Below are 25,916 nucleotides of genomic sequence, written 5' to 3'. Positions count from 1 at the left end.
GCGGGGATGAATGCCACAATGCTTCAGATTGAAGAGTTACACGCAGTCATGGTCTGGCTCTTCAGATCCCTACAGACTCCCTCTGGCACTCCTGGCCACAAGGAGCCACGAGTCTCTCCATTCTGGGGACGGCTGGAGGTTTTGCCCTCTGTGCCAGTTGGACCTTTCAAGCCTGTTTTGCCTCTGGCTCCACTGTCAACCTTTCTTCCACCCCCTCGACCTGCGCTGGCCCCGGATTCCTCAACACCTATGCTGACTCCATCCATGTGGAGGAAGAGGACCCAATCATTCTATCCGACCTCAGCTGAAGAGACTGAATCCTCCTGAACCCTCTCTTCCTCCATTGGAACCAATTCTGAGGATTTGTCCAAGGTAATGAGTTTGTTCAACCCTACAATGGTGATGATTGGTACGAGGAATTGCAGGAAGTTAGAAGCCTCGATACCTCTCCAGAGATTGCTCTCTTTTCTCCTCCCGGACCTGCCACATAGGAATCTGCTTCCTACGCTATGGTTATGCGTGGGACGGCCAAAGTTCTCAACCTCCAGCTTCTCTCTATCGAGATAAAAATCAATGTTCTTACTGCGGTCCTGAAACCAGGAAAGCTTTCTGCTGAGCCTCTTCTCCTATTTAAGAAGGCACTGATGGACACTTTATTAGGGGCCTGAGCCAAACCTTCCTCTGGGTCCAATTTCAACCAACAGATTGGCAGGCACCATTGTACTGCTCTGAGCTGCCCTGCTTTCCTGTTGCAGTACCCTTCACCAGACAGCCTTGTGGTTCAGGCCTCCATGTGTTGATCTAATCTGAACATGTTTCCTACCACTCTCCCCTGACATGGAATCTAAGCAAGTGGATACATTCAGTAAGAGGGTATTTTCCTCAACTAACCTGCCTCTGCTCTGTCAACGGCAGATGCCAATTTTTGGGGTGCTACTTCCATGCCCTTTGAGATTAATTGGCACAAGTCCTCCTTGGTGTGCCCGACGACCTTCTTCCTGTCCTGGCTCAAGCAATTAAGGATGGTCGTGATGCGGTCAAGTTTACGATGCGTGGTAGTTTGGATGCCACTGATTCCATTGGGTGGGCTATTGGCACCAGTGTTGCCTGGCTGGCTGCAATCAACTGTGTTCTCTGGCAGTGTCTAGTCCTCGCTGATGTACATGCCCTTTGATGGGAAGTGCCTTTTTGGGACAAGGCTAATCCTGCTCTCAAGCAAATTAAATAGAGTAGAGCTACTTCTTGCTGGGCCTCTCCTCCCCTCCTCGCCAGCTGCGCCAGTTCCAACCCTCCTTTTGTGGGTTTGCACTAGGCACCCCACACTGCCAGGCTGTCCAACCCCCTCAGGGGACCCAGCAATTTTTTGCTCATGGCCGAGGTGCCCACCGCCCATGAGGCCAAGGTCAGCATGCCAACCAGACCAAATGACCCTTCCAGCTAAACCTCCGAAACCTCTTTAGTATGCCCTTGATTGAGCACGGCCACCGAGTGGGAGGCAGAAACCAGCAATTCTTTCCTGGTTGGCAGCCATTCACGTTAGTTTGCAGAGCATATGCTCTCCCATTCATTTCTTCTCTGCCGCACCTCCTACTGTACCCCCCACACGACTGACTGAGGACCATCTTTCCATTTTGCAGCAGGAAGTGCACACCCTTTTGGCCAAAGGGACTATAGAGAGTGCTGGCACCAGAAGTGGGCTGTGGTTGTTATCCTTGCTACTTTCTGGTGCCCAAGCAAGATCGAGGCCTTCTACCTAAAATAGACCTGCGCCCTCTCAACGTCTTCCTCCGAAAGCTGGAATTCAAGATGATCACTGTGACCTTGGTCTTGTCTTTGACCCTGTAGACTGGACCGTGGCTTTGGACCTGCATGTCGCATATTTTCATAATCCTGTCCTACCGGCCCATCTACGCTACCGACGGTTTATGATAGGACTGGTGCAATTTCCAGTTTGCTGTTCTCTCTTTTGGTCTCACCAGGGCCCCGCGGGTGTTTACGAAAGGGATGGAGGGGTGGCAAGGCTCATCTTCGGAGGTCTAGAGTAGCAGTCTTCCCCTACCTCTTTGACTTGCTTTTGAAGGGGGCTCACCTGAGGGATTTCTTCCACCATTTTCAGACAACAGAAACCTCCTGTCATCTTTGGGTCACTATCAACATGCTGAATTCACATATGACTCCTTAGAAACTCCCCTTCATCTGAGCCATTGTGGTAAAGGTTCAGTTTTGTGCATTTCTCTAGGGAAAGAAAGTCCAGGACACTCAGGCTATGATCCCGATCTTTCATCCACAGTTTTGGATTTCAGTAAGGTCGACTGAGAGGCTTCTGGGACTGATGGCCTCCTGCATCCTGCTGTTCGTGCACGCCATGTGAAATATGGGGGTTCTGCAGTGGGATCTGAAGTCCCACTTTGCCCAACATCAAGGGGACCTCTCCGACCACATTCAGATTTTGGAGGGGACTTCAAAAGTTCTGCAGTGGTGGTTGCTGGACTGTGACTGGGTCTGTGGCAGACCTCTTTTCCTTCATCACCCAGAGGTAGCAGTGGTGACCGATACATCTCTTCTGGGCTGGGGCAGCCATCTGGGAGAGGTGTAGATCAGAGTCCTTTGGTCTCCGTCAGAGTCTTGGCTGGACATCAACCTTTTGCAGCGGAGGGCATCTGCTTGGCGTTGAAAGCCTTCTTGCCGTCCATCAAAGGGAGGCTGGTACACGTGCTCATGAACAACACCATTGCCATGTGGTACTGCAACAAACAGACCGAGGTAGGGTCGCAGACCTTGTGCTAGGCGGCCTTGCGCCTCTGGAAATGGCTGGACCACAAACCGGTTTTCCTGATGGTAAACCACCTGGCACGATCTTTGAATCCCAGGCAAGCTCAGCCATCCGCGTCTAGTGGATCAGAAATGTTAATTAGTCCCGGATAAGGTGCCAGGTTTCTTCCGCAAATGAGACGAACTATGTCTCAATCTGTTCACCACTGCCGAGAACGCGCAATATCTGCACATCGGCACATTGGAGTTTCCAAGGGTTCTCTCTCGCTTGGAGATCCGTTATGCCTCGAGTGGAACTCGAGACTCCTGTATGCCTTTCTGCTGTTACCACTCCTCTCCCAGGCTCTCAAGAATATCAGGGCAGACAGGACCCAAGTCGTCATTGTGGTTCCTGATGGGGCACAGAGAGAATGGTATCCAGAACTCCTGGAACCTACTGTTTCAGCGACAGGAAATGGTTCTGCACATGGGCCTTCTCAAACTCCACCTTCATGCTTGGAGATTGAGCGATGACAGTTGAACACCTTCAACCTTCAGCCAGTCCCTCAACTAAAACTGTAAATGCCAGTCTTTGGGACAAATTAGTGGCTTGGTGCAGCACACAACAGATTGTCCCCCTCCAGGCCAAGATGTCTGACATTCTGTTTGTTCTCTCTCTTTGCACAGTTAAGGGCTAAGCCCTCATTTAAGTCGCTTGCTGTGAGGCGATTTTTGAAAGTGCTTCAAAGTATGTGTCACCCTTTTCCCTTGCCACTCCCCAATAAGACCATAGTCCATTCCTGACTGATTTGATTGCACTCCATTTGAGCTACTTCACAGCTGTCCCTTGCGGATCCCTACCATTAAGACTGTGTTCCTCATCACCATCCTCTCGGCATGGCGAGTGAGTGAGTTTCAAGCTCTTTGTGTCAATTCACCATACACTACCTTCTTTCCAGGCAAAATGGTTCTACTGACTCAGGTGAAGGTTGAGATGCCGTTCCACACTGGTCAAACCATCACCCAGCCTCACACCTCTATGTAGAAGAGACTCCATAGCTTGGACCCCAAAAGAGTACTGAGCTTCAACGTAGATCATACCGAAGAACAACGGTTGAAAATCAGCTCTTTGTGTGCCTCTCTAGAGCAAAAAAGGCAAGGCAGTGCAGAAAAGAACCAGTCCCCACTGCATCAAGCTCTTCATTAAGATCTGTTAAGCATTGGCTAAAAAGCACCCTCCATACGGACTGCATGCTCATTCTGCCAGGGCCCTAGCTGCTACCATTTTGTTAGCATACGGAGTCCCTGTCCTAGACATATGCGATGCAGCAACATGGGTACCCCTCCATATGTTAACGAAGCCCTATTTTCTGGACAGTCGGTTTGCCAAGAAGGGCATTTTTCCTGCGTGGCCCTTCAGGACTTTCTAGTTTGAGTCTACTCACAGATCCACCTGCAAATAGGTACTGCTTTGGAAAGTATTCAAAAGGTGAGGAATCTGCGGCTAGAAGTCTCTATCAGAACAAGTTACTTAGCTTCGGTAAAGCACAAATTCCTCATCGACCCTCCCATCCTCCTCATTCTGTGATTGGACTTTCTCCATTAATAAGACTCAAAGTCCAAGAATCTGCACACTGTCTTCAAGTTTGCTTTTGGGGCTCTGCATGTGGGCGCACAAGCGGTCTCAAAAGCAATTGACAAGTGGTGGTGACACCTATATAGGCCCTGCACCGTCATTTCCACAATGGAACAGCGTTGGTACAGAGCTACAAGGCACCACCTTACGGCACAGAAGTACTGATAAAAAAGTTTCCGGATCCAGTTTGACACCTGTTGAATATTCAAAAGGTGAAGAATCTGCAGCTAGATAGTCTCTACCACAAAGAACGTTACCAAAGGTGAGTAAATTGTTCTTTAGTGATACAGCGGAACTAAAAACTACACAGTTCAGTAGAAACGACCTACAAGATTGCAGATGTAGCTGCATTAAATAAAGAAGAGACCCTTCTTCTTGGTATCCTCCCAGTATTCCCCTTACTCAAAATATGGTTGAAATCACAAATCTACAGTTTCCCCACACACTATGGGTTTGTTCAGGCAGGATTAGGTGCAGGTACAGATGACTCAAATAATCTCACAGTTCAAATGTGGAGTTTAATTCTATGTGTCATTACCCTTCAGCAATAAGACTTGCCGTGCATGGCAGACTTGTATGCATGTTTTTAGTCTCTTGTCCTTGGTGCACACTAACCCTACAATTTACCCTTTAGTTAGAGCAGTTCAGGCAGTGTGCTGGATGCGACCCAGGCTCTCGCCTTCAAAGCAGCGTTTCCGCTTCTGTGGGAACTATGCCAGCAACCAAGGTTTGCTTAGGTCATAAGTGAGGTGGTCTATGCAGCAGCAGTCCTCTTCGTTGCAGCCGACCTCCAGGCCTTCACCCCAACCATCCACTAAATGGCAGTGGTCAGGAAGAACGAACCAGCAGCCCTTTGCTAACAAGGTCCTCATTGAATATGTAAATACGGACCCTTCTGCCCTCACTTCAGTGTCTTGGTCTGCTCCCTCCAGATACAGGAATGCTGGCAATGCACTTCCACTGTTTGGAGTAAGCTGCCATCAACCTCTGTCTTGTGTAATGCTAAAACCAGGGGCATTCAAATAGATATCAGTGGCTTCAGTACTACGATTGCTGTATCACAGAGTCCTACTACCTTATATGTGCAACACACTCATTTTACATACATGCATTCAGGGGCTGCTCCTCCGTTGGAGCAGAGGAGCATCGCCCCACTTAAATGCCCCAGAGATTACCATTGCTATTTCATTTTCCATCCTGACATCCTCCCATCCTGAATGAGTGTCAAGACGGGGGTGGGAGCTGCTTACAGACAGCATCAGAGACTGGGAGGAGGGTGGGTTCTATGTGCACTTTTCAAAGTGTGCATGTTTTTTGGGCCGGCCCTCTTGCGACAGCCAGCCAAACATGCACACTTTGAAACCTCTAACCCAGCTGTCTTGAAACAGCTGGGTTAGATCAACTACAGGCGTCAATAGCACTGTGAAGCTCCGAGACGGGCCGCTTCCCCCGATCAGGGCGCTGCTCTCATGGTGGTGAGAGCAGCCCCCTAATTGGTCAAGGGAGTTTCCTGGTGACCAGACTGCAGTGCGAAAAGGTCCAGAGCAGGGGTTCCTATCGTCGGGTATGTGGTTTTAAAAAACATATATTTTAAGTTTATATGTGTGCACACACCCGTTTTTTTTTTTTTTTTTTATTTGAGCGTGCGCACCAGCCACTCCCCCTTCCCATTGATGCCAGCCACCACTGCATGCATTTGATATACACTCAGGATGCCAGTTCAGGGTTTTACATTACAGCAGAACTTTACATGAGAGGAACCGGTAGGTTTGCCCTTCCTAAACACAGTGTAAAAGGTTTGGTCACACTAAAAATAAATAACAAAATAAACAATATGCTGCCACCACCTCTTTGTGTTTCACCCTGGGCATGGATATGGTTCAATATCAACTGACAATAAGCTTGGTGGGCCTCTCCAGGTCACATAACCTGTTCTGGACCTCAGATACCAGGAACAGGCCTAAAAAACACACTAGATTAACATGACTTTAGGGTCCACGGCAGGGTTATAGGCCCACTCACCTTACCATGTTTGGGAGAGGACCCTCCTAACAATAGAGATAGTGCTAGAAACGATGTGCGCCATACCTGACCTGTTCATGGCCTCCCTTTTAGGGCCGGAAGGCAGCTTGTGGGCTCTCCAGCAGTTAAGGTCCTGCCTGGCCTGTTCATGGCCTCCCCTGCAGCTCTGGAAGGCCTGTTGTAAGGCTCGCCTTTTGTTCAGGTCGACATGTTCATGAGCTATCCTGCAGCACATAGTGGATGCTGAAGGGTTCTCTTAGAGGTCAGGAAAACCACAAAACGCAGTCTCTCCTGATGAGTAGTAAGACATAGCCATGGGTCTTCTTGATTCACTGAGGTATTTTTGCTGAAGCTCCTGTGTCCTGAGGCTTTGTTGAAGAACTCAACCGCGCATCAGTGCGCCACCCGCAAGGGCTCTTCTACAGGAGGGTGGTGTTTTTACAGACTCCCTTACATTTTAGTCTTTCCTGCAGCCCGTGAAGACATGGTCATCATTAGCAGTAGACTCCATGGTCAATGATGCTGCAGATCAAGAACCGTTTGCATGAAGTCTGCAGCCGTGGAATACCTTTCAGTGGGATCTCCTGCTGCCAGTAAAGGCATCCGTCACTGCAGCTAGAGAAACCAGGTCCAAGAGCTGGCCTCTGTCACGCGAAGGGAATTTAACCAACCACGTTGGTCCTCGTTCTGTGTTCGTTGTAGTCCAAATTCAGGCACAAATGATCCCTTCCCAGGAAAATAAATAGTGCATGAAAAACGCATGTCCAATGCTTCTCCCCCATTGTTTCTTCAGAAATAACCCGGTGAAATCAGGACGGCAGAAACTGCTAAAAACATGGATTAATTAGTACACAACAGTCTGATTCCTCTGGGTATGACCCGTCCTGCAAAAGAAAACGCAGAATAGGTTAGGTGACGGCGTTCATTATCTGAATGTCGTAGGCAAGGCTTTAAGTGGGCCGAGTCTCAAGGGGTCTGAGTACCTGCAGTTTTAGTTATGTCTCGCTATTGCCATTGCGTTAGCAATATTTGGCGAGATATAAAGGAAGGGCTTTGAAAGTGCTCCTAAAGTGCGGATTGGGTACAGTGCATGTGAGCACAAACACGCGCATTGTGCACAGCTTCCATTTGCCACCAGACACTTCGCGCTGCCACACTCATTCAGCTCACCAGGCTGCACAACCCCTCACCCCCCATATGCTCGCTCGCCAATGTCCCTCCCACCCTTCCTTTAATCTCCTCTTTGGTTTGAACTTTCAGCGTAAGTTCTCACAGGCTCCTCTCCGCCCTCTTCCTTTAATGGCCCTCCCCCAGCACAGAGCGCGCATCGCTTGTTTCTAATCTCCGCACGTTTTCTCTCTCACGCTCCATCCTAATAGGCATCTACCTTGCTGCTCCCGCCAGCCTTTGATTGGTGAGATCCACACATATCTCTGCCAGAACACATCCACCCGCCCTCCCCGCAGCATACCCTGCTCTCACAGGGCACACGGTTTCTACTCCACGCACCGTCTCTCTCCACTCTGCTCTCCCGTATCTCACACTCCTCCATCGCCTCGCCTGTCTTTGAAGGAACCTCCCTTTCTAGCTCGCCTGCCTTTTCCACTTCATCTCACCACTTAATTTCTCTCCTCTCACTGCCCTCGCTCTCTCTCATCTGTCACTGCTTCCCGCTCCCTTTCTCTTCTCTAATCTCCGCATCTTCCCTACTGTCGCCGTTCCACTGTCCCTCTCAGAGTTCCTTCTCCTATTGTTTGTCTGCTCTTCTCCTGTCATGTAAGTACCAGCTCCTTCTTCCTTTCTGTCCAGCATGATCCATTCTACCCTCAGTGCCTCTGCTCTCCTCTGTCTTTTTCCCTTTTTCCCACTATGCCGATTTTCCTACCCTCTCCTGTTAATTGCTTTCCTTCTCCTTTCCTTCTCGGTTCTGTCGCTCTTTTATTTTTCTCTCTCTCCTTTCGTGCTTCTGTCCCTCGCATCCTCTCTCTACCTCATCGCCTCTCTCCCCATCCCTGGTCTTCGCCAGGCCCTCATTTCATGTTCTGGGTGTATGAATGTGGCGGGGCGCCAGAGTACACATGCTGTGACTCATGAAGCACACCATGTACATCACATGATTAATCGACAGGCGAAGTACCAATACAAAGTACTGCTTGGCTTGCCATGGTAACCTGGTCTGTGCCCTCCTGGGCATCAGGGAGCCCGAGCTGCAGCCACGCAGGAAACGGAGCTGCATTCCAGGGCTGCAGTCACCCGATAAGGCGGAGCAGGGCATGCACCGAAATGGGCCAGCGACGGCTGAGGGGCTTGGTCCAAGGTCAACAAACCATTTGTGAAACATGATTCTGCTGGGGAGGTCCGGGACCTGCTTAAGTGAGTGTTGTTCTCCACGATCGGTGATTAAAGGAGATGGTTTCATGAAAGCGGGACTGGTGGCAGCCTCTAGAGGCAGGCAAGTGGCCCAGTGGGTGGAACGCTTGCTGCTGCTACAGTTTTTCATGCACACATACTACAGAGGTGCAGTCACGCTCTGGCGTTAAAGTTGCCACCACTCTCAATAGGGAATACAATGCATCGTATCTGCACTAACCTTAGAGAAAATAGTGTACACCTGTGCTGGGACACGAATGTACCCTGCGTGAGGTGCTTTTGTGTCGCCTGCTCTGTAAGCCCAAACCGCACACCTGCGATCCTGTTTTTTAAAAAACATTTTGGTCATGCCACATACTACTATCATGTGGGCGTGTGTTGACCTAGCCCTGATCTTTTGACAATGGTATGTTCTGGACCTAGTCCTGAACCAGGAGAGGTGCACCAATCACACTCTCACAGTGACTCACGAGACTGCCAACCTTAATGCGGGTTTCATGCCTGGAAAACGGTGGTGGCAGAGTATCATGGTTGATGAATTAGTGGCAGGCTTTTTTCTTAGAGACCTGAATGTGCATTTCCAGGCCCAGTCATATAAAGTTCCACTGCTCATGATGATCCCAGAATCCTAAAAGCGACATGCCATGCATTGTACATGTGCATGTGTGCTAAACGTGATAGTCTGTTGTGCATGAGTGATACAGTCCTGCATGTTCCATTTTGAAAGCCCACAACCTGGACCTGAATAGAAGATGGAGGAGAGGTTGCTTTCTGCAGGCCGCAGCATATGTGTATTGCTGGCATCTCCTAGATGGGAGGGGGAGCACTAGGAGCCAACCCCACACACACACACACAACCCCACACACACACAACCCCCCACACAGACAACCCCCCCCACACACACACACCCCAGACACACACACACACCCCCCACACACACCCCCCACACACATACAACCTCACACACATACAACCTCACACACATACAACCTCACACACATACAACCCACACACATACAACCCCACACACATACAACCCCACACACATACAACCCCACACACATACAACCCCAAACACATACAATCCCCCACACACACAGGACACACAAGCACACACACAACCACACTCACAAACACACTCAACCACACAACCGACCCCACAACCACACACACAACCCCAAACACAACACACACAACCCCAAACACAACACACACAACACCAAACACAACACACACAACCCCAAACACAACACACACAACACACACAACCCCAAACACAAAACACACAACCACACACAACCCCACACACACACACAACCCCACACACACACACAACCCCACACACACAACCCCACACAACCACACACACACAACCACAACCACACACATAACCACAACCACACACACAACCATCTATCTATCTATTTATCTATCGCCCTCACTCTATCTATCGCCCTCCCTCCATCTATCTCCCTCCCTCTCTATGTCTATCTATCGCCCTCACTCTATCTATCGCCCTCACTCTATCTATCTATTGCCCTCACTCTATCTAGCTATTGCCCTCACTCTATCTATCTATTGCCCTCACTCTATCTATCCCCCTCACTCTATCTATCTATCTATCTATTGCCCTCACTCTATCTATCGTGGAAGAGGTGTGGCGCAGCGTCCCGGGTGACTGATGCCAGACGCTGGGGATCACGGTTCGATTCCCGGCACCGGCGGCAGGGGTCTGCCCAGCACCATGTGACTCTGGGCAATTGCTTGCTTAATCTTCCCGACGGCCCCCAGCGCCGGAAAACCCTACGGGTAGCTGCGCGCTTTACAAATACAGGATTATTATTATTATCTATCTATCGCCCTCACTCTATCTATCTATTGCCCTCACTCTATTATTATCTATCTATCGCCCTCACTCTATCTATCTATTGCCCTCACTCTATCTATCTATTGCCCTCACTCTATCAATCTATCTATTGCCCTCACTCTATCAATCTATCTATTGCCCTCACTCTATCTATTGCCCTCACTCTATCTATCTATCGCTATCCATCGCCCTCCCTCTATCTATCGCCCTCCCTCTATCGCCCTCCCTCTATCTATCGCCCTCCCTCTATCTATCGACCTCCCTCTATCTATTGCTCTCACTCTATCTATCACCCTCTATCTATCGCCCTCTATCTATCGCCTTCCCTCTATCTATCGCCTTCCCTCTATCTATCGCCTTCCCTCTATCTATCGCCCTCCCTCTATGTATCGCACTCCCTCTATCTATCGCCCTCCCTCTATCTATCGCCCTCCCTCCATCTATCTATCGCACTCACTCTATCTATCTATCGCATCACCACCGCATTACTCAGGGGCACCACAACATCGCTATGCGCTACCACAGCATCACTGAACACCACAGTATCACTCGTCGCCGCCACAACATCACTCAGCGCCACCACAGCATCAATCTGTGCAACCATTCAACAACAACTGGTTCAAATATGTTCTCTCAATGTTTCAAGCTTTTTTACAAATGTCACAAAAAGATGTTAATATTTCACTTCTGTTCTTGGATTTTCGTCACAATTAAATACACTGAACATAATCTTCACGAAAGTTATTTACAAAAGTTTAAGCTATTGCCATTATAAATTACAATAACTTTTATTTAAGTATTCATTATAAAAAAAAAAAAGAAAAGCCATTGATATTTGTAATATCAATACATCTAAGTCACGTAAATACAACACATATTGCATTACAAATGCTATAGGTGTCACATTTGCGAAAGTTATTACTATTGGCATTGTAAATGATAAAGCTATTAATGTCGCGATTTTCAAAACCAATACATAAATAAAAAAATAGGTCATTTACAATACCAATAGCTCAAACGTTCCTAATGCGAGACCCATTGCACTGCAAATGCTGTTTTAGAGGGGGCCTCGAAACGGGTCTCTATCGGGCTCTGTTTTGAGCCCTGGCACAGGCGGTCCATTTTTTTTCCGGACTGCAGTCATAGCAGTTTGCTGTCACTACAGTCCGGAAAAAAGTGCCAGGCTGCAAAACAGCCCGATAGAGACCCGTTTCGAGACAGCAGGCACATCGATGAGCGCTGCGCTCACTTCTCACTAGCGGAGAAGTTACATCATGACATCATGCCAGGTGAGCGTTGTGGAGGAAGGGAAATCCTTTAGAGAGTCATTTTTTCTGGATTTCCCTTCTCTTTCTGAAACGCAAGAACAGCAACATTGTGGTAGGGTCACCAGGGCTTTAATTGGAAGCTTTTTCAATATTATATGTAACAAGCCATAGTTGCAGCTTATTTATCTTATGCAACTAATAACCATTGACAAAGCCAATAGTCCTTACTTGTTGTAAGTATGATGTTACTTGTTGTATCACACATCTGGATGCAATGACAGAAACAGCAAAATACAAGTCGGGCGGCCACTAGGCTAAACACAGATTTTTAGCGTAGGCGTTTTAAAGCCACGCCCCTAGTTACACTTGCCTCGCCCCTTTGCGAGACCCTCCCAGTTTTTTCATCCCACTTAAAGCCCTGGTCGTAGGTCTGATACTACCGCCCCTCAAACCGGGCACCTGGTAATGTACATTCTATCCCGCTCTGGCCACCAGGGGGAGCTTGCACCCGAATCAGGGTAACTGCTTTTGTGAAATTAACACACAGACTTTGTGATTTATTTTCCTGCACAGATTTAATCAGACTACCATCCTGGCAAAAGTATGTTATAAGTGGGGGTAAATGGTATTGTTATATGGAAGATGTGTTTTAGTTAGTTTCATTTCACACTTCTAGGCCTCCCCTTTACAGTTTGCGGGTAGTGTCTGGGTGCTGCTGACATCTAAGGCTCTGTGTTGGCTGAAACAGATAGGACTGGGGATTTCAAGGCCTGTGGCTAGCCGCATGTGGACAGAAAACCCTCTTCCTCCTCTGAACGTCAGGCTGTACCAGGGAATAGAAACCAGTTGGGTTGTATTTCCTCTCATGCGTGGGGCTGTAAGGAAGTTGATCTTGCATTATGAAGTAGAATGTTTTCTTCACCACTTACTTTACCGATTTCTCACACTATTTAAAGTATCCTTGTATTTAATGGCTCTGACATTTTCTTTTAAATGGATGCCCCCACCAAAAAGTGGCATCTTTGTGCAGGATATACCCATAGCAGGTCTTCCTTCACAGTGTAACTACCTGCATGGTTTATGTTTACCAATTATTTAAAATAAACAGTTGTTTTTGGCTCCGCCCAGAAGAGTATTACTCTCGTACTCATGCAATTAGCGGACGTACCATTTTGACTTGTATGGGATGGTTTCTTTGCACAAGGCACTACTTTACATCTCAAGAATACGCTGACTTCACACATTTCAAGGTCTTTACTTCTTAGATGCATTATATACACAATGCAATCATTTTTTTTATTTGTTTTTCTTTAATGTTTTAGTTAAGGCCTAAAGAGAAAGCCTAGTCGATTGGCTTTGCCAGTGCTTGTATCAATAACCTTTTTGTATAACCCTAACCTAGGGAATGGAACTGGAAATGTTGGGCCTTACTTTGCGCTGGGATAATTTACTGTGTTATTGTCGCAACTAGTTCTGGTCTCCGGCTTGTACTGAGTGAGAAGTGGTGCTTAATTAGAGGACATGATCTTGGGTTTAGTATTACCTTAAAAAAAATTGCTTTTGCGCACACAGTTCAGAAGGTGCAGTGCCCATTAACTCCAGAGCCCATGGTAAAACCCACAAGCCATGACGAAAGTCAGTTTCTAATGTATAGTCTAGATTTGGTGGCCACCAGAGTTCACAGATCAGCTCTGGCTTTAAGGACAGGCAGCCAATGAGAGCATGCACTTGAAGGGGTGGTTTAGTTTTTCCCTGTTAGGAGGCGGTTCATGTGTGGTTCAGGTCCCTAACACACTGCTGTCCTGTCGGCCTGCAAAGAGGTAAACCTTGCAGTAATCTCCTAGACCAGTTGTGCCAGACTGTGACATTAGGCAGTCCTAGCACGCTGGTGAAAATCCTTGACCTCCAATGTCCTCCTTTGAGGTAACAGTAAGTAGGAGACAACCCTTCATTTATGTTGATTTCTGGCTCTGTCACCTTGGCATAACCCCAAACCTTGTCTCACCTAACAGTCCTTTCTTCTCCAAATGGCCTTGTTCGGGTGAACTGGAGTTGGAGACGTCAGCAGCAAGATACAGTGATGGAGATACTCGAACCGCACCCGTAGTGAAGCTCGCCATGATATGTGTTCACTTACTGTTCATGATGTTTGAGAAGGGCTAAGCCAGGCAGTCTCACTCTTCCTTAATGGTCCGAGCCAAAATAAGAGCAAGGAAGGGAATTTTGTTGTTGGGAATAGAGAAACTTAGGGATTCATCTTCAGTGAGAGTGGCCTTTTTTCGCACATTGTCGTTTACTTTTTGGGTAATTCAAAAATGCCATTTTCTTAAAGGAATGTATATTTTTAGCGGTGAAATTTAAATCATTAGCATTGATTCCCATGGCAAGTGTTCTTTTTTTGTTTTTGTTTAAATGACTAGCAAAAAAAGATGTCCATTTTCATGAAGAAGAGTGTACCTGTGCTGGGATTCAAACTCAAAGTGAAGGCCTCGAGCGAAGGCTACATTTCATCATGATGCATGTAAATGCCTTTGCCATTCCAGATACTCATAATGAAATCAACTTGGAGCATCCATAACCACATGAGTCTACATTCTCCTAACCTCCCTGGTCACCCAACTGAGCAGGCCGGGCTAGGAGAAGATAGTCTGTCTTCATGTGATAGTCACTGCCCACCAAAAAGCCTGACCTTTACAAGTCCTGGAACTAGGTCAGACTGCAGTGGCTTCCTTTGGTGTCCCTACATGTCTTATTTATACTTCATGACACTGTCTTATTTTCTGTTGGTGGGCATCCTCTGCTCTGCAACACAGGAAGTAGGTTTGAACGTTGTGCACCTCTTCCAGAGGTATAGCAGTCTCTTTTGTGAGCTCAGCCACATAGCAGTCTGGTACATAGCCACCGGGAAGGTCATACATTTGGTATACCTTTAACTTGGGACTGTGTAACTCAGTGTCATGATGCATCAGTCTCATATAATATAATTTTATCAGTTTCACAAAGAGCCTCGCGTAGACTTATGTCTATGCATTTATTTCCGCGTTCCCTTGCACGTGTCTTTCGAACCAAAGCTCCCTTCCTCATTTTTTGTTGCAGGAAAGATAAGTAAGGTTTCGTAGCACTCAGAGGAAAGTCCCTTTTGAACACCCAACACAGGTTTTTGCTCGGCGGGCGAGACTTGCAGCACTCTGGAAAGCCAGGAAGTCTGTGAACGAGATTATTGCGCTTGATGACCCCTGGAAACAGGAAGTTACAGAAAACCAGAGGAAATAAGTCACAGCCCCAGCTGCCCACATTCTCTCTGAGCACGGTGAAGGGCAGCTGTAGTTTGAGCAGATACTGTTTGGTGTGATTTGGAACTGCGAACAACCTTGTCGCTAACTCCAGTTGGTGCAGAATTATGCATTAGAAATATGTTCATCTTTTCAACGGACACGGGCTAGCAAATGGCTTCTGTGAGAAGATCGCGGTCATTTGGGGCCACCATGCAAAAGAAAGCGATGTGCCGTTCAGACACCAGGTCAGTAAGTACTTGTGTTCGGCTGTTTTGACGGTTCAAGTTGACATGCATGATTCACTGTAAAAACAATCAGCGAAGTTTTGATAACATCATCTAAAGGAAATCCGGCCATTGTAGTGGCTGGGCCAGCAATGAATTGTAGTTCTATAGTGGAAATTGGACTTTGATTCTGCTTTGTAAAACTGCACTCTCACAGCAATATCTACCAACTAATGGATTTTGTGTGATCACAAGTAAGATATCAGACCAGAAAAATCCTTTAATCCTGATTTCGAATATTAGTATTTGAATATTGAAACTGTAAATCTTATTTTTTGCTGCTGTTTATATGATTTATGACTGCAAAATGTTTTGTGAAAGGAGCGCCAACGCTTGGCTATGGAGCTGGAGAAATTTGTTTCTGATCTCAGTTTCTCAATCAATCTTTGTAAAAAAACAAAAACCTTTCTCCTGTTCTCATATTCCTTGAGACTCAGTCAACTTCTGGCAGTCAGATGAAATGAATATAATCAGAAACAAGCCAGTACTACCTGCTACATGTGCATGTCAGTGATAACATTAACGTTTTGAACTTTAAAAAAAACACAGAAATCCACCAGTTTGCAGAGCTAACTAGAACTTGCACCTCCACCATGCACTGCTTATGACCTCACATATTACATCACTCATGACATGTTCTATGACATAATTTGACAGTATTGATAACGTCATCCAATGAGTGTGTTAGTTTGTTTATTTTACATAGTGCTAGTAACTACCATGTTACTTTTCTATCTAATTTCTACAGCCTGTGTCCAGCTGATCGGTGTAAGTGTTTACAAAATTCATGTGCTCCTAATGTCTCATAGGTGTGTAGATGTATTTGAACTAGTTATAAATCTTTGTTTTGAAGAGTAAACTCTGTGTGCAGGTGACAGTTGACGATTGTGTTCAGTATGTTCCACTCAAGTTTTTTGGTACTGCAGAAAACCTTTCCAGCAGGGCAAAGGTTCTATGTACTACATACTAGTATTGTAAGCAGCCTCAAGTTATTAGACCGAATCGTCTCAGTAGGACAGTTTCTACTTAACATAAAGGAGTGTTTTGCACCAGGTACTAACCTATGTACATGTGCTTGGTTTGCTTCAGAAGATGGACTATGTGTAAAGTTTTCACTACAGTATGAAGGCTGCAGGTAGTATAATCTTTAGCACCTTCAGACCTTGGTTATTTTAGGTGAATAGTTGCTCTTTAAACAAGTTTGTGGTGTATTCTTCATGACAGTTTCACTGTTTGCAAACAGTTTATTACAGTGTAAACTCTCTCCATAGAGTAAGCAGTGTTAACAGTACCCACTTTTCTACTTATGTCCACTTAATTTCTCAATGTCTGTTCAGTGACTGTCAGGGGCTTGATACAGGTAAAAACTGTCCATAGTAGTCCATTTGTTATTCCATTTGTTATGTAACAAGGCTTCAGTTTCTGGAGGAACTTGTTTTTCCCTGAAAAGTTGTATACCGATTGAACACAGTGTGCAGGATAGATTACCCTTTCATCTATGGTTCATAGTCGACTGGATCTCTGCTACCCGTGAAGTGTGTGGTATAGGGTCAATGTTGCACATAACACAAGCTTACTTTACCTATGGGGGTTGTTTGTCTGATAGTAGTAATGATGTTTCATATTATCCTGATCTGTTTTGCACTTACCTTCATGGCTCTAATTCTATACCTGTGAATAGAGCAATGTGTACAAAAGAAGCTTGTATGATGTCATCAGTGATGTAATCAGTAATGTCATTTGAGATCTCATCCGTGATGTCATAACTAATGTAAAAGAACATGTCATGAGTGATGTCATTAATATGTGAGGTCATAAGCAGTGCATGGTGGGGGTTCAAGTTATAGTATGCCCTGCTAACTATAACAGGTGAATATCTGTGTTTTGTTTAGTTCAAAACATTAATATTGTCACTGACATTTTCACCTAACTATAACATTACTTTACCTTTTGTTTGGTTTTCAGTGAATTTTGAAGGGTTAAAAAAAAATCTTCTTATTACACTTAAATATAACATTACTTTAACCTTTTTTTTTCCAGTGAATTTCTCGGGTTTTTTAATGTTAAGTAATATTTTATTAACATACGTTAAGTGAACCCCTGGCCATGCATGGCCTCCCTGAGGATCCCATTGCCCAGGGTGTTTTTTTATGAAAGGAGAGGGGGCCAGCGTGGCCTCCCTCCCTGGGAATTGTTAGGCCCTGGGGACCACAACCCCCAGAGCTGTTTTTAGGGTTTTTTTTATTAAAGGGGACGGAGGTCGCACGGCCCCTCTCCCTGAGCCTTGTTAGGGCCAGGGGTTCCCATCACCCAGGACCACTGCTAAAATTAAAGAGATGGGGGGCCTCTTGGCGCCCATCACCGAGGGACGTTCTCTTTTATGAAAGGGCCCCCTCCCCCATCTTCAAACATTTCGGCCCCTGAGGTGGGCCCCCAAGACCTGTCATGGCTCACGGAGGGGTATACCCTCTTCCCCATTTTGAGCAATTTTGGCCCAGGGGTGGGCTCCTCAGGGCAGGTGATGAGTCAGGAGGAAGGCCGCTTGTCGCCCCTTCCCTTTATTATTGAAAGCTGCCCCGGGATACAAGGTTCCCAGGGCCTCTGAAGGCTCTGGCAGGGGGGCTGTGTGGTCCCCCTCTCCTTATATGCAAATTTCAGTCCGGGCCTTTGATGTCTCAGGGGTTGGGCTCCCCGGGGCCTATAATTAATCAATTAATGTGGCCCGGCCACCATTTTGGTTTTTGTATTTTTTGAACCTGTGGGAGTACTACGGGATTGTGGGAGTAATTGCTGATTTCCTTTGTTTGATTTTGGCCCTGGGGGGGTCCCTTTGGGTCCCCCCACCCCGTGGGGCTTGAGGGGTCAGGGTAACCTAACTTTGTCCATTTATATTACTTTTCTTTTTTTACATCAAGAAAAGGGACTAAGTCCCCAAGTCCTATGGCAACCAGTCCGAGCGCTCGCTCCCGCAAAGTGAGATGGCCAGAGGGAAATGAAGCTCCCTGTGCCAATCAAAACACTCTTATTTTTAAATTGGTGCTCCTCTGAGAGTTTCTCAAACCTCTTGCAGACCCAACCGTCCAGAAGTACAATTGTTTTTTAACCTTCTCAAAAACTACTGAGCGGATTTACACCAAATCACAAAAAGCACAACTGCAGACCAAGTCAAACTTCCTGCCAAATTTGGTGTAAATCCGTTTAGTATGCGCCAGGTAGCTGCTTTGCAGAGAGGTATTCAGAGTCCACGCCCATTTTTACACTTCTCTGCAACGCAGCTCTGTGGCGCTTACTGGAGGTACCTGGTGGGCTAGTTGGACCCCAGGGACCCTCAGGATTCAAGGGGACTTAATCCCCCCAACTTAAAACGTGCCAAGGGGCGCGTTTGCACAGTGGAGAAGGGAGGGGGCGGGGCCTGAGGTGACATGTGTGCAAACACGCCCTGTGGCGTGTTTTAAGTTTGGGGAATTAATTCCTCTTTAATTCTGAGGGTCCCTGGGAGCCAACAATCCCACCAGGTACTTCCAGTAAGCGCCACAGAGCTGCGTTTATTTATTTATTTATTATTTATTTATTTGTGAGTTTATATAGCGCTTGAATCACTCCGCCAGGAGTATCTCTGCGCTTTATGACCGGTAAAACAGCAGATATACAGAGGGATGGGGTTTAAATTTCATTTTTGAACAAGATAGTTTTTAACTGTTTGCGGAAAGTAAGGTGCTCTTTGCATAACCTTAGAGCCAAAGGTAATTTATTCCACATCTTTGGACCCATTGTGGACAGGGCTCTACCTCCATGTCTGGCTCTTTTGACATGGGGGACCACGAGGAGGAGATTGTTGCTTGATCTGAGAGATCGTACTGGAACATAGGGGATAAATCTCCTTTCAAGATAGACGGGTCCTTGTCCATTCAAACACTTATGAATTAGGCAGCATATTTTAAATTTTGCCCTTTGTCTGACTGGGAGCCAGTGCAGTTGTTCAAGGAGGGGTTTGGAGGCAGTTCTCGGGGGGGCATTCAGAACAAGGCGAGCTGCCGTGTTCTGAATAACCTGTAGTTTATCTAACCCTCCTTCGTTGACAGAGAGTAGCAGACCGTTGCAATAATCGATCCGACTCAGAATAAGTGCTTGAACGAGAGTTTTTCTTATTGAATTAGGTAGGAGTGGAAAGATTTTGCAGAGCAAGCCAATGGTATGGAAGCATATCCCTGAGATGTAACTGATATGTTGTTTTAATGACGGGTCGTGGTCAAATCGAATACCCAAATTCTTCACGACCTGTTTAGGTTCAGGGACTGCTCCTAGCTCAGATGGCCACCAATCCGGAGTCCAAAGTATCTTGGCTTCCCCAAATAACATGATTTCAGTTTTGCTGACGTTACATTGGAGATAGTTATTGGACATCCAATTTGCCACTTCTTTCATACCAGACGAGAAAGAGTTTTTAACCTCAGCGGAAAGAGTTTTGAAGGGAAACAGGAGCTGTGTATCATCTGCGTAAGATACGGGGACAAAGCCGTATCTACGCAGCACTCCTGCCAGGGGTGCCACATAGATATTAAAGAGCGTAGGGCTCAGACATGAGCCCTGTGGCACCCCCTTGGAAATCTCAGTTTCCGTCGAGCGATATGCACCCATGGTGACTCTCTGGGTGCGATCTGCTAAGAAACTCTTTAACCATTCAAGGGCTTTGTTCTTAAGGCCAGCGTTCGACAACCGTTGAGTCAAGATGGAATGAGACACGGTGTCGAACGCTGCCGATAGATCTAATAGAACCAAGATGACTGAGAGGCCCTTGTCCTGGTAAGCGTGGAGATCATCAGTAACAGACAGCAAGGTGGATTCTGTACTGTATTTGGGGCGGAATCCTGATTGGGATTCATCTAGGGCTTGTACTTGTTCAATGTATGTGGACAGGTGACGGTTAACATGTTTTTCTATAACTTTCCCCAAGAAAGGTAGCAGAGAAATGGGTCTTAAGTTAGTCAAGTCAGACCAAGGTAAGGCGGAGTTTTTCCTTGTGGGTCTGACGAGTGCTCGCTTCCATTCCTTGGGGACAGTACCTGAGGTGAGTGACAGATTTACTAATTCTGTAATCAGTGGGCTTAAGTGTTCCTCCAAAGTGGGCATTAATCTAGCAGGGATGACATCCTCTGGACTTCCACTTTTAATCCGTTTTATGAGGGTAGAGGTTTCTTGAAGTGAAATAAGGGGAAAGCTGTCCAGGGGTTGTAGATCCAATATAGAATCTATAAGATTGGGGAGGGGTGTCATGTCGATAGCTAGGGCCTGATTAGTACATAGTATTTTGGCATAAATTTTATCGATTTTGTTATTAAAAAAACAGGAGATCTCGTCACACAGCTTTTGAGATGACATGTCAGGGGCTTCACATGCTGATGGTTTAGCAAATGTCTGTAATATCTGAAAAAGAGTCCTAGGGGAGTTCCCAGCCTCCTGTATTTGGGTAGCAATGTGTGTTTTCCGTGCACAACGTATTGCTTTGTGGTAAGAGGATAGTGCACCCCAGTATTTTTCCTTATCCTCAGGGAGATGGGAAGTTCTCCACCTTTTTTCTAATTTCCTGGCTCCTTGTTTAAGAGTTCTTAAATGATCAGAGAACCAGACTTCTTGCTTTTTGGCTGGCCTAGATTTGAAAAGCTTTAGTGGGGCAATTTTATCTATAGTTTTTCTAGCTTCGCCTTCAAATTTCTTAAGAGCTGCTTCAATGTCATCCGAAGGCCGAAGGGCAGGGAGGTTAAAATTTTCTTTAAAAGTAGATGTAGTAACTTTATGCCACTGTCTACGGATGCAAGGTAAAGTGCTGGGGTGTGTGGGATTGGGTGCTCTATGGGGGGTAGTAAATTCCACGATGAAATGGTCAGTCCAGCTCACCTGAGTAGCAGGCGGACATGATATCATCTGAACATTGGAAAAAATTAAGTCTAGAGTGTGGCCAGCCTGATGGGTTGGTCCCTTATTTTTCAATATTAAACCTAAGGTTGATAGGTCTGTTATTAGTGATTGAGCATCACTGCAGTCCAGTTTCTCACAGTGGACATTGAAATCTCCAGCTAGTGTGAACTCACAATCATCATTAATGTGTGGAGCAAGTAGTTCCACTAAGTTATTAGTGAAATTTTTGTATGGACCAGGTGGCCTATAGACTAAGGCGCCGTTGCAGAGAGGTGGGCCAGGCCACGCCCCTTTTAACACCTCTCTGCAATGCTGCTCTGTGGCACTTACTGGCGGCACCTGGTTGGCTAGTTGGACCCCAGGAACCGTCAGGATTCAAGGGGACTTAATCTCAAATCTTAAAACGGCCGCAGGGCGTGTTTGCACATGTCACCCCAGGCCCCCCCCTTCACCACTGTGCAAACGCGCCCCGTAGCATGTTTTGAGAGGTAGTTTTAATTCCCCTGCCCTATTATGTACTAGGGCCTTACAGAGGAGGTCATGCTAATCACAGGGTGCCCCAACGCATAGTGTTCCATAGTGTATGTAGGTGTTTTCAATGTATTCTAAGTGTCTTTTAGCTTAGCACTAGCTCTAGGCCTGGTTAGTCAAAGTCAGTTACCACCAGTACCCATCTGAAAAAGTTGTGGGCACAGAATGATTTTGGAACACGGCCTCTTTCTGCTACTCTGTTGGTTCTTTCTGCACATGTCTTGCTTCTTCCTGCACTTTTCTTCTTCTTTGTGGACTTCTGTTGCTTCATTCTGCATTTATTTTGCTTCTTTCTGTGCGTTTTTTCTTCTTTCTTCACATGTCCTACCTCTGTAGGCATAGTTAGAAACTAGCATTTGAAAAACCTTAGAACTTCACTGAAAAAAACATAGGTTTCAGGCACATTATAGTTAGAAATTAGCATTTAAAAAACCTTAGAAATTCACTGAAAAAAACATAGGTTTCAGGGGTGCTATAGTTAGCTGGACATTTCACTCATACAAAACCATAGAAATTCCTCCGTTATAGTTAGTTCTGATAACTATAACTCGCGGCCCCGTAATGCACTGCTGATGGCGTCACATATTACATCACTCATGACATGGTCAGTGACATCACTGATATCTTAAAATACATCACTGATGACCTCATCCATGTGATAAATTGATGCATCTTCTCTTACCCTAATATAACCTTTGATACACCCACTCTAAATTACAGACTGCTATTCTGAAAACCATAGACACTTCAACAACAATAACTACATACATACTCGCTGATTCATCACACTGCCATTTACTCACCTATACAGTTATACACACACCAGCTCAATCAGTCATACAAATACTAGCAGGATGTATGACATTACAACGCATGCTTTTACATCGCATGCCTTTACAACGCTGTTTTTACAACGCATGCCTTTACAACGCATAGTGCTTTGGGGCGCTGGATAGTGAATAGTTTAATTTACTATTCCAACTCCAGTCCCCGTGGATAGTAGGGAAGGTGTTGGAGAGTAAATTAAACCTATTCCCTATCCTAGAGCGCCCCCCAGCGCAATGCGTTGTAATGGTTTGCGTTGTAAAAGTTGCGTTGTAAAGGCACTGCGTGGTAAAAGTTGCGTTGTAAAGGATGTTTCCCATACTAGCACATTCTTACGCTCTTATACAATCACTTATACAAGCACACACTCATCCATACAGCCACTCTCAAAATCACACACTCTCACTTATAGCCATTTATATACTCCAACACACATATATACTGCCTTTCACATATGTAGTTACTCACACATGTACTACTGAGTTATACATTCACTCACTAACACACACATTCACCCACCCATACAGTCCATCACAGATGCACTCTTGAAACCATGCACCCAGTGAATCACCCACTCACACATCTATGCACAGTCACACACACCCCACCCACACAAACACTCAGGCACTCATACAGATACTCAGACAACCAATCAATAACACATGTAGACACTCCTGTAGCTATTCACAAACACATGTAGACGGTTACACACCAACAGACAGACGGATGCAGACATTCACACAATTTAGTCACTAACCCATGCATTCAGTAACATATGTTTAATCACTCACAGTCAGTCACGCACCTACTAAATCATCCATTCAGACACTTATACACCCACTCATTCTTAAATACGCCTTTCCCTTTATATATTAAACATATTTAAACTTTACAGAAACATAGTCACTGGATGATGTCATCAGTGATGTCATTTGAGATGTCATCAGTGATGTCACTGACCATGTCATGAGTGATGTAATATGTGACGTCATCAGCAGTGCATTGCGGGAGCGCGAGTTATAGCTAGCAAAACGAACTATAACGGAGGAATTTCTATGGTTTTATACGAGTGAAATGTCCAGCTAACTATAGCAGCCCTGAAATCTATGTTTTTTTCAGTGAATTTCTAAGGTTTTTTAAATGCTAATTTCGAACTATAACGTGCCTGAAACCTATGGTTTTTTCAGTGAAAATAAATATTGGCATGAAAAATAACCCACTGGAGTGTAAAAACAATCGTATAAAATTAGGAACTGCATGGACCATAAAACCTAGCGACGGAGTGTAACGCCCACTGGACAATTGATAAATAAAGAAGTGAATGCAGTTCCGTCTCATGCCTAATGTGATGTCAGCGGCGCGACCCTTTGATAAAGTTCAAGGAAAACGAACGAAACATGTTAGGACTGCCGACTGCTTCGAAATTGTATGCTGCCGAACTCTGGGGACATACTAATGCATGTAACTTAATGAAAGTAGAGCAGTCCTTTATGCGACATCTGTTTGGTCTCCCACAAAGCACACCCCTCCTACCATTACGTTTGGACTTGGGACTGGAACCTATTTCTGACTTGGTGGCTGCACGTCCCCTGCTCTATTGGAGAAGGCTCTGGTCTGTCCCGGAGCTTGAACCCTTTAGAGCAGAATTTAACACTATTTGGGGTCAGCTAAAGAGTAGTTCAGTTCATAAACTTTTATTCGATTATAAAATTGCATAATCATAAAAAGTACAGTTTTATAAAAATTCAGAAATTAATACATTGAAACACATATAATAATTTAAGAAACGATTTCAAGTCGGGTTTTTGTTACTAGTTTTAAAAAGATTGCTGTCATTTTAGCTTCATGCGGTTATTTCGGTGACTGGAGATAAGCGAGAGCTGGGTATGTACATCTGAGTCCGCTTAGACGGAGAAGGGGAAGGATCCATTTTTTCCTGGCTGCTATGTAGTACTTGCAGAACAGAACAACATGGACCGTTGATTGATTGGAAACCCCGTCACAAGGACAGCGTGTCAGGCTCCTGGACCAGTTGTTCGGTTCTGGGAATGAGACCATTCGGAAAAAAAGGTCGAACCGTAGTCTTGTCAGTAGGAACTTTTCGTGGTTCGAGAGAAAGAATGACAGGTAGGGCTGCAATGATCTCCCTGACTGTAAGGAGCAGATTTTTTCGTTTTGTGTTTTGACAATCTCGGTCTGGTGGCGAAGTTCTCTTAGGTGGTCCATACATAGTTTTTTCAGTTGTTTCTTCGAGATGTCCTCTATTGATGGAGGTTCGAGAAAGTATTGCTCCCGGTCAATGTCTTGGAGGAATTTGTGAATATAATTGAGCCAGGGTATTTTCCTCCAATGGGCTAGGCCAAGGCATTCGGTGATGATGGATCGCGTGATGTGGCTTTCAGAATTGCACCATATACGGTGCCAGAGTATAAGGGGCTGGCATCGTATGGTGTCTGTCACATAGTCCATTCCTAACTCCCGATGAGACACAAAGATTGGGGAACTTTGGGGGAGGGCTAAAACGTATTTAATAAAAGCGTTCTCCGTTACCTGGAGCTGATCGATGCTTCCGTAGCCCCAGATGCCTGCTCCATAGGTGGCCACGCTATGGCATTTTGCGTAGTATATTGTTAACAATTCCGATGGAGCTGGTTTGCCAAGTTTTCTGGAGAAGGCACTTAGTGCTGATACTGATCGGCGGAAGTTGAGATTTCTAGTTTCGATAGCCTTACGCCAGGTCATTGCATCGTCCACAAGTATACCCAAATATGGGTATACCGATGTTTTTTCCAGTCGATTATTATTGATATACATGGATTTTGAGAGTCCGTGTTTTGGACCAATGGTCATTGTGAATGTTTTTTTGATGTTGACTTTGAGTCCCAATGAATCCATAAAAGCCACGTATTTATTCAACTGCCGCTGGAGTTGGTTAGCTGTCCGGGCCAGGATGACCGAGTCGTCGGCATAAAGGAGGATGGGTATTGGGCGGCGTGCTATCTGTGGAAGGTCCTGACTCCCTTCCAACAATGCTTGTTCGATCCCGTTGGTATATAGATTGAACAGGAAGGGAGCCAGTACGCACCCTTGCCTTACTCCCCGGGTTATTTTGAAGGGGCGTGATAGTTCTCCTGCAATGCCGTAACGAACTCGGCCTTCCGCGTTGGTGT

At 45.8% G+C, this 25,916-nt stretch overlaps 1 protein-coding gene across 9 annotated transcripts in view; it reads left to right on the top strand.

Moving 5' to 3' along the window:
- SH3BP2 (SH3 domain binding protein 2) overlaps positions 1–25,916 on the top strand; it is a 420,756-nt gene that overhangs the window by 261,841 nt on the left and 132,999 nt on the right. The window contains exon 1 of one of the 9 annotated variants that reach the window (XM_078678565.1): positions 15,068–15,435. The exons of 7 other annotated variants lie outside the window; for them this stretch is intronic. In XM_078678565.1, coding sequence (XP_078534691.1) covers positions 15,362–15,435 — 74 coding nt within the window. In that variant the 5' untranslated portion in view covers positions 15,068–15,361. Of the gene's footprint in view, positions 1–15,067; positions 15,436–25,916 lie in introns of those variants that run through there. One more of the 9 variants, XM_078678576.1, reaches the window with a different exon arrangement.

Source organism: Lissotriton helveticus, chromosome 2_2 (genome assembly GCF_964261635.1).
Source record: "Lissotriton helveticus chromosome 2_2, aLisHel1.1, whole genome shotgun sequence".
Taxonomy (NCBI): domain Eukaryota; kingdom Metazoa; phylum Chordata; class Amphibia; order Caudata; family Salamandridae; genus Lissotriton; species Lissotriton helveticus.
The sequence above is the reverse complement of the archived record's forward strand: the minus strand, read 5'-3'. Positions and strand labels throughout refer to the sequence as shown.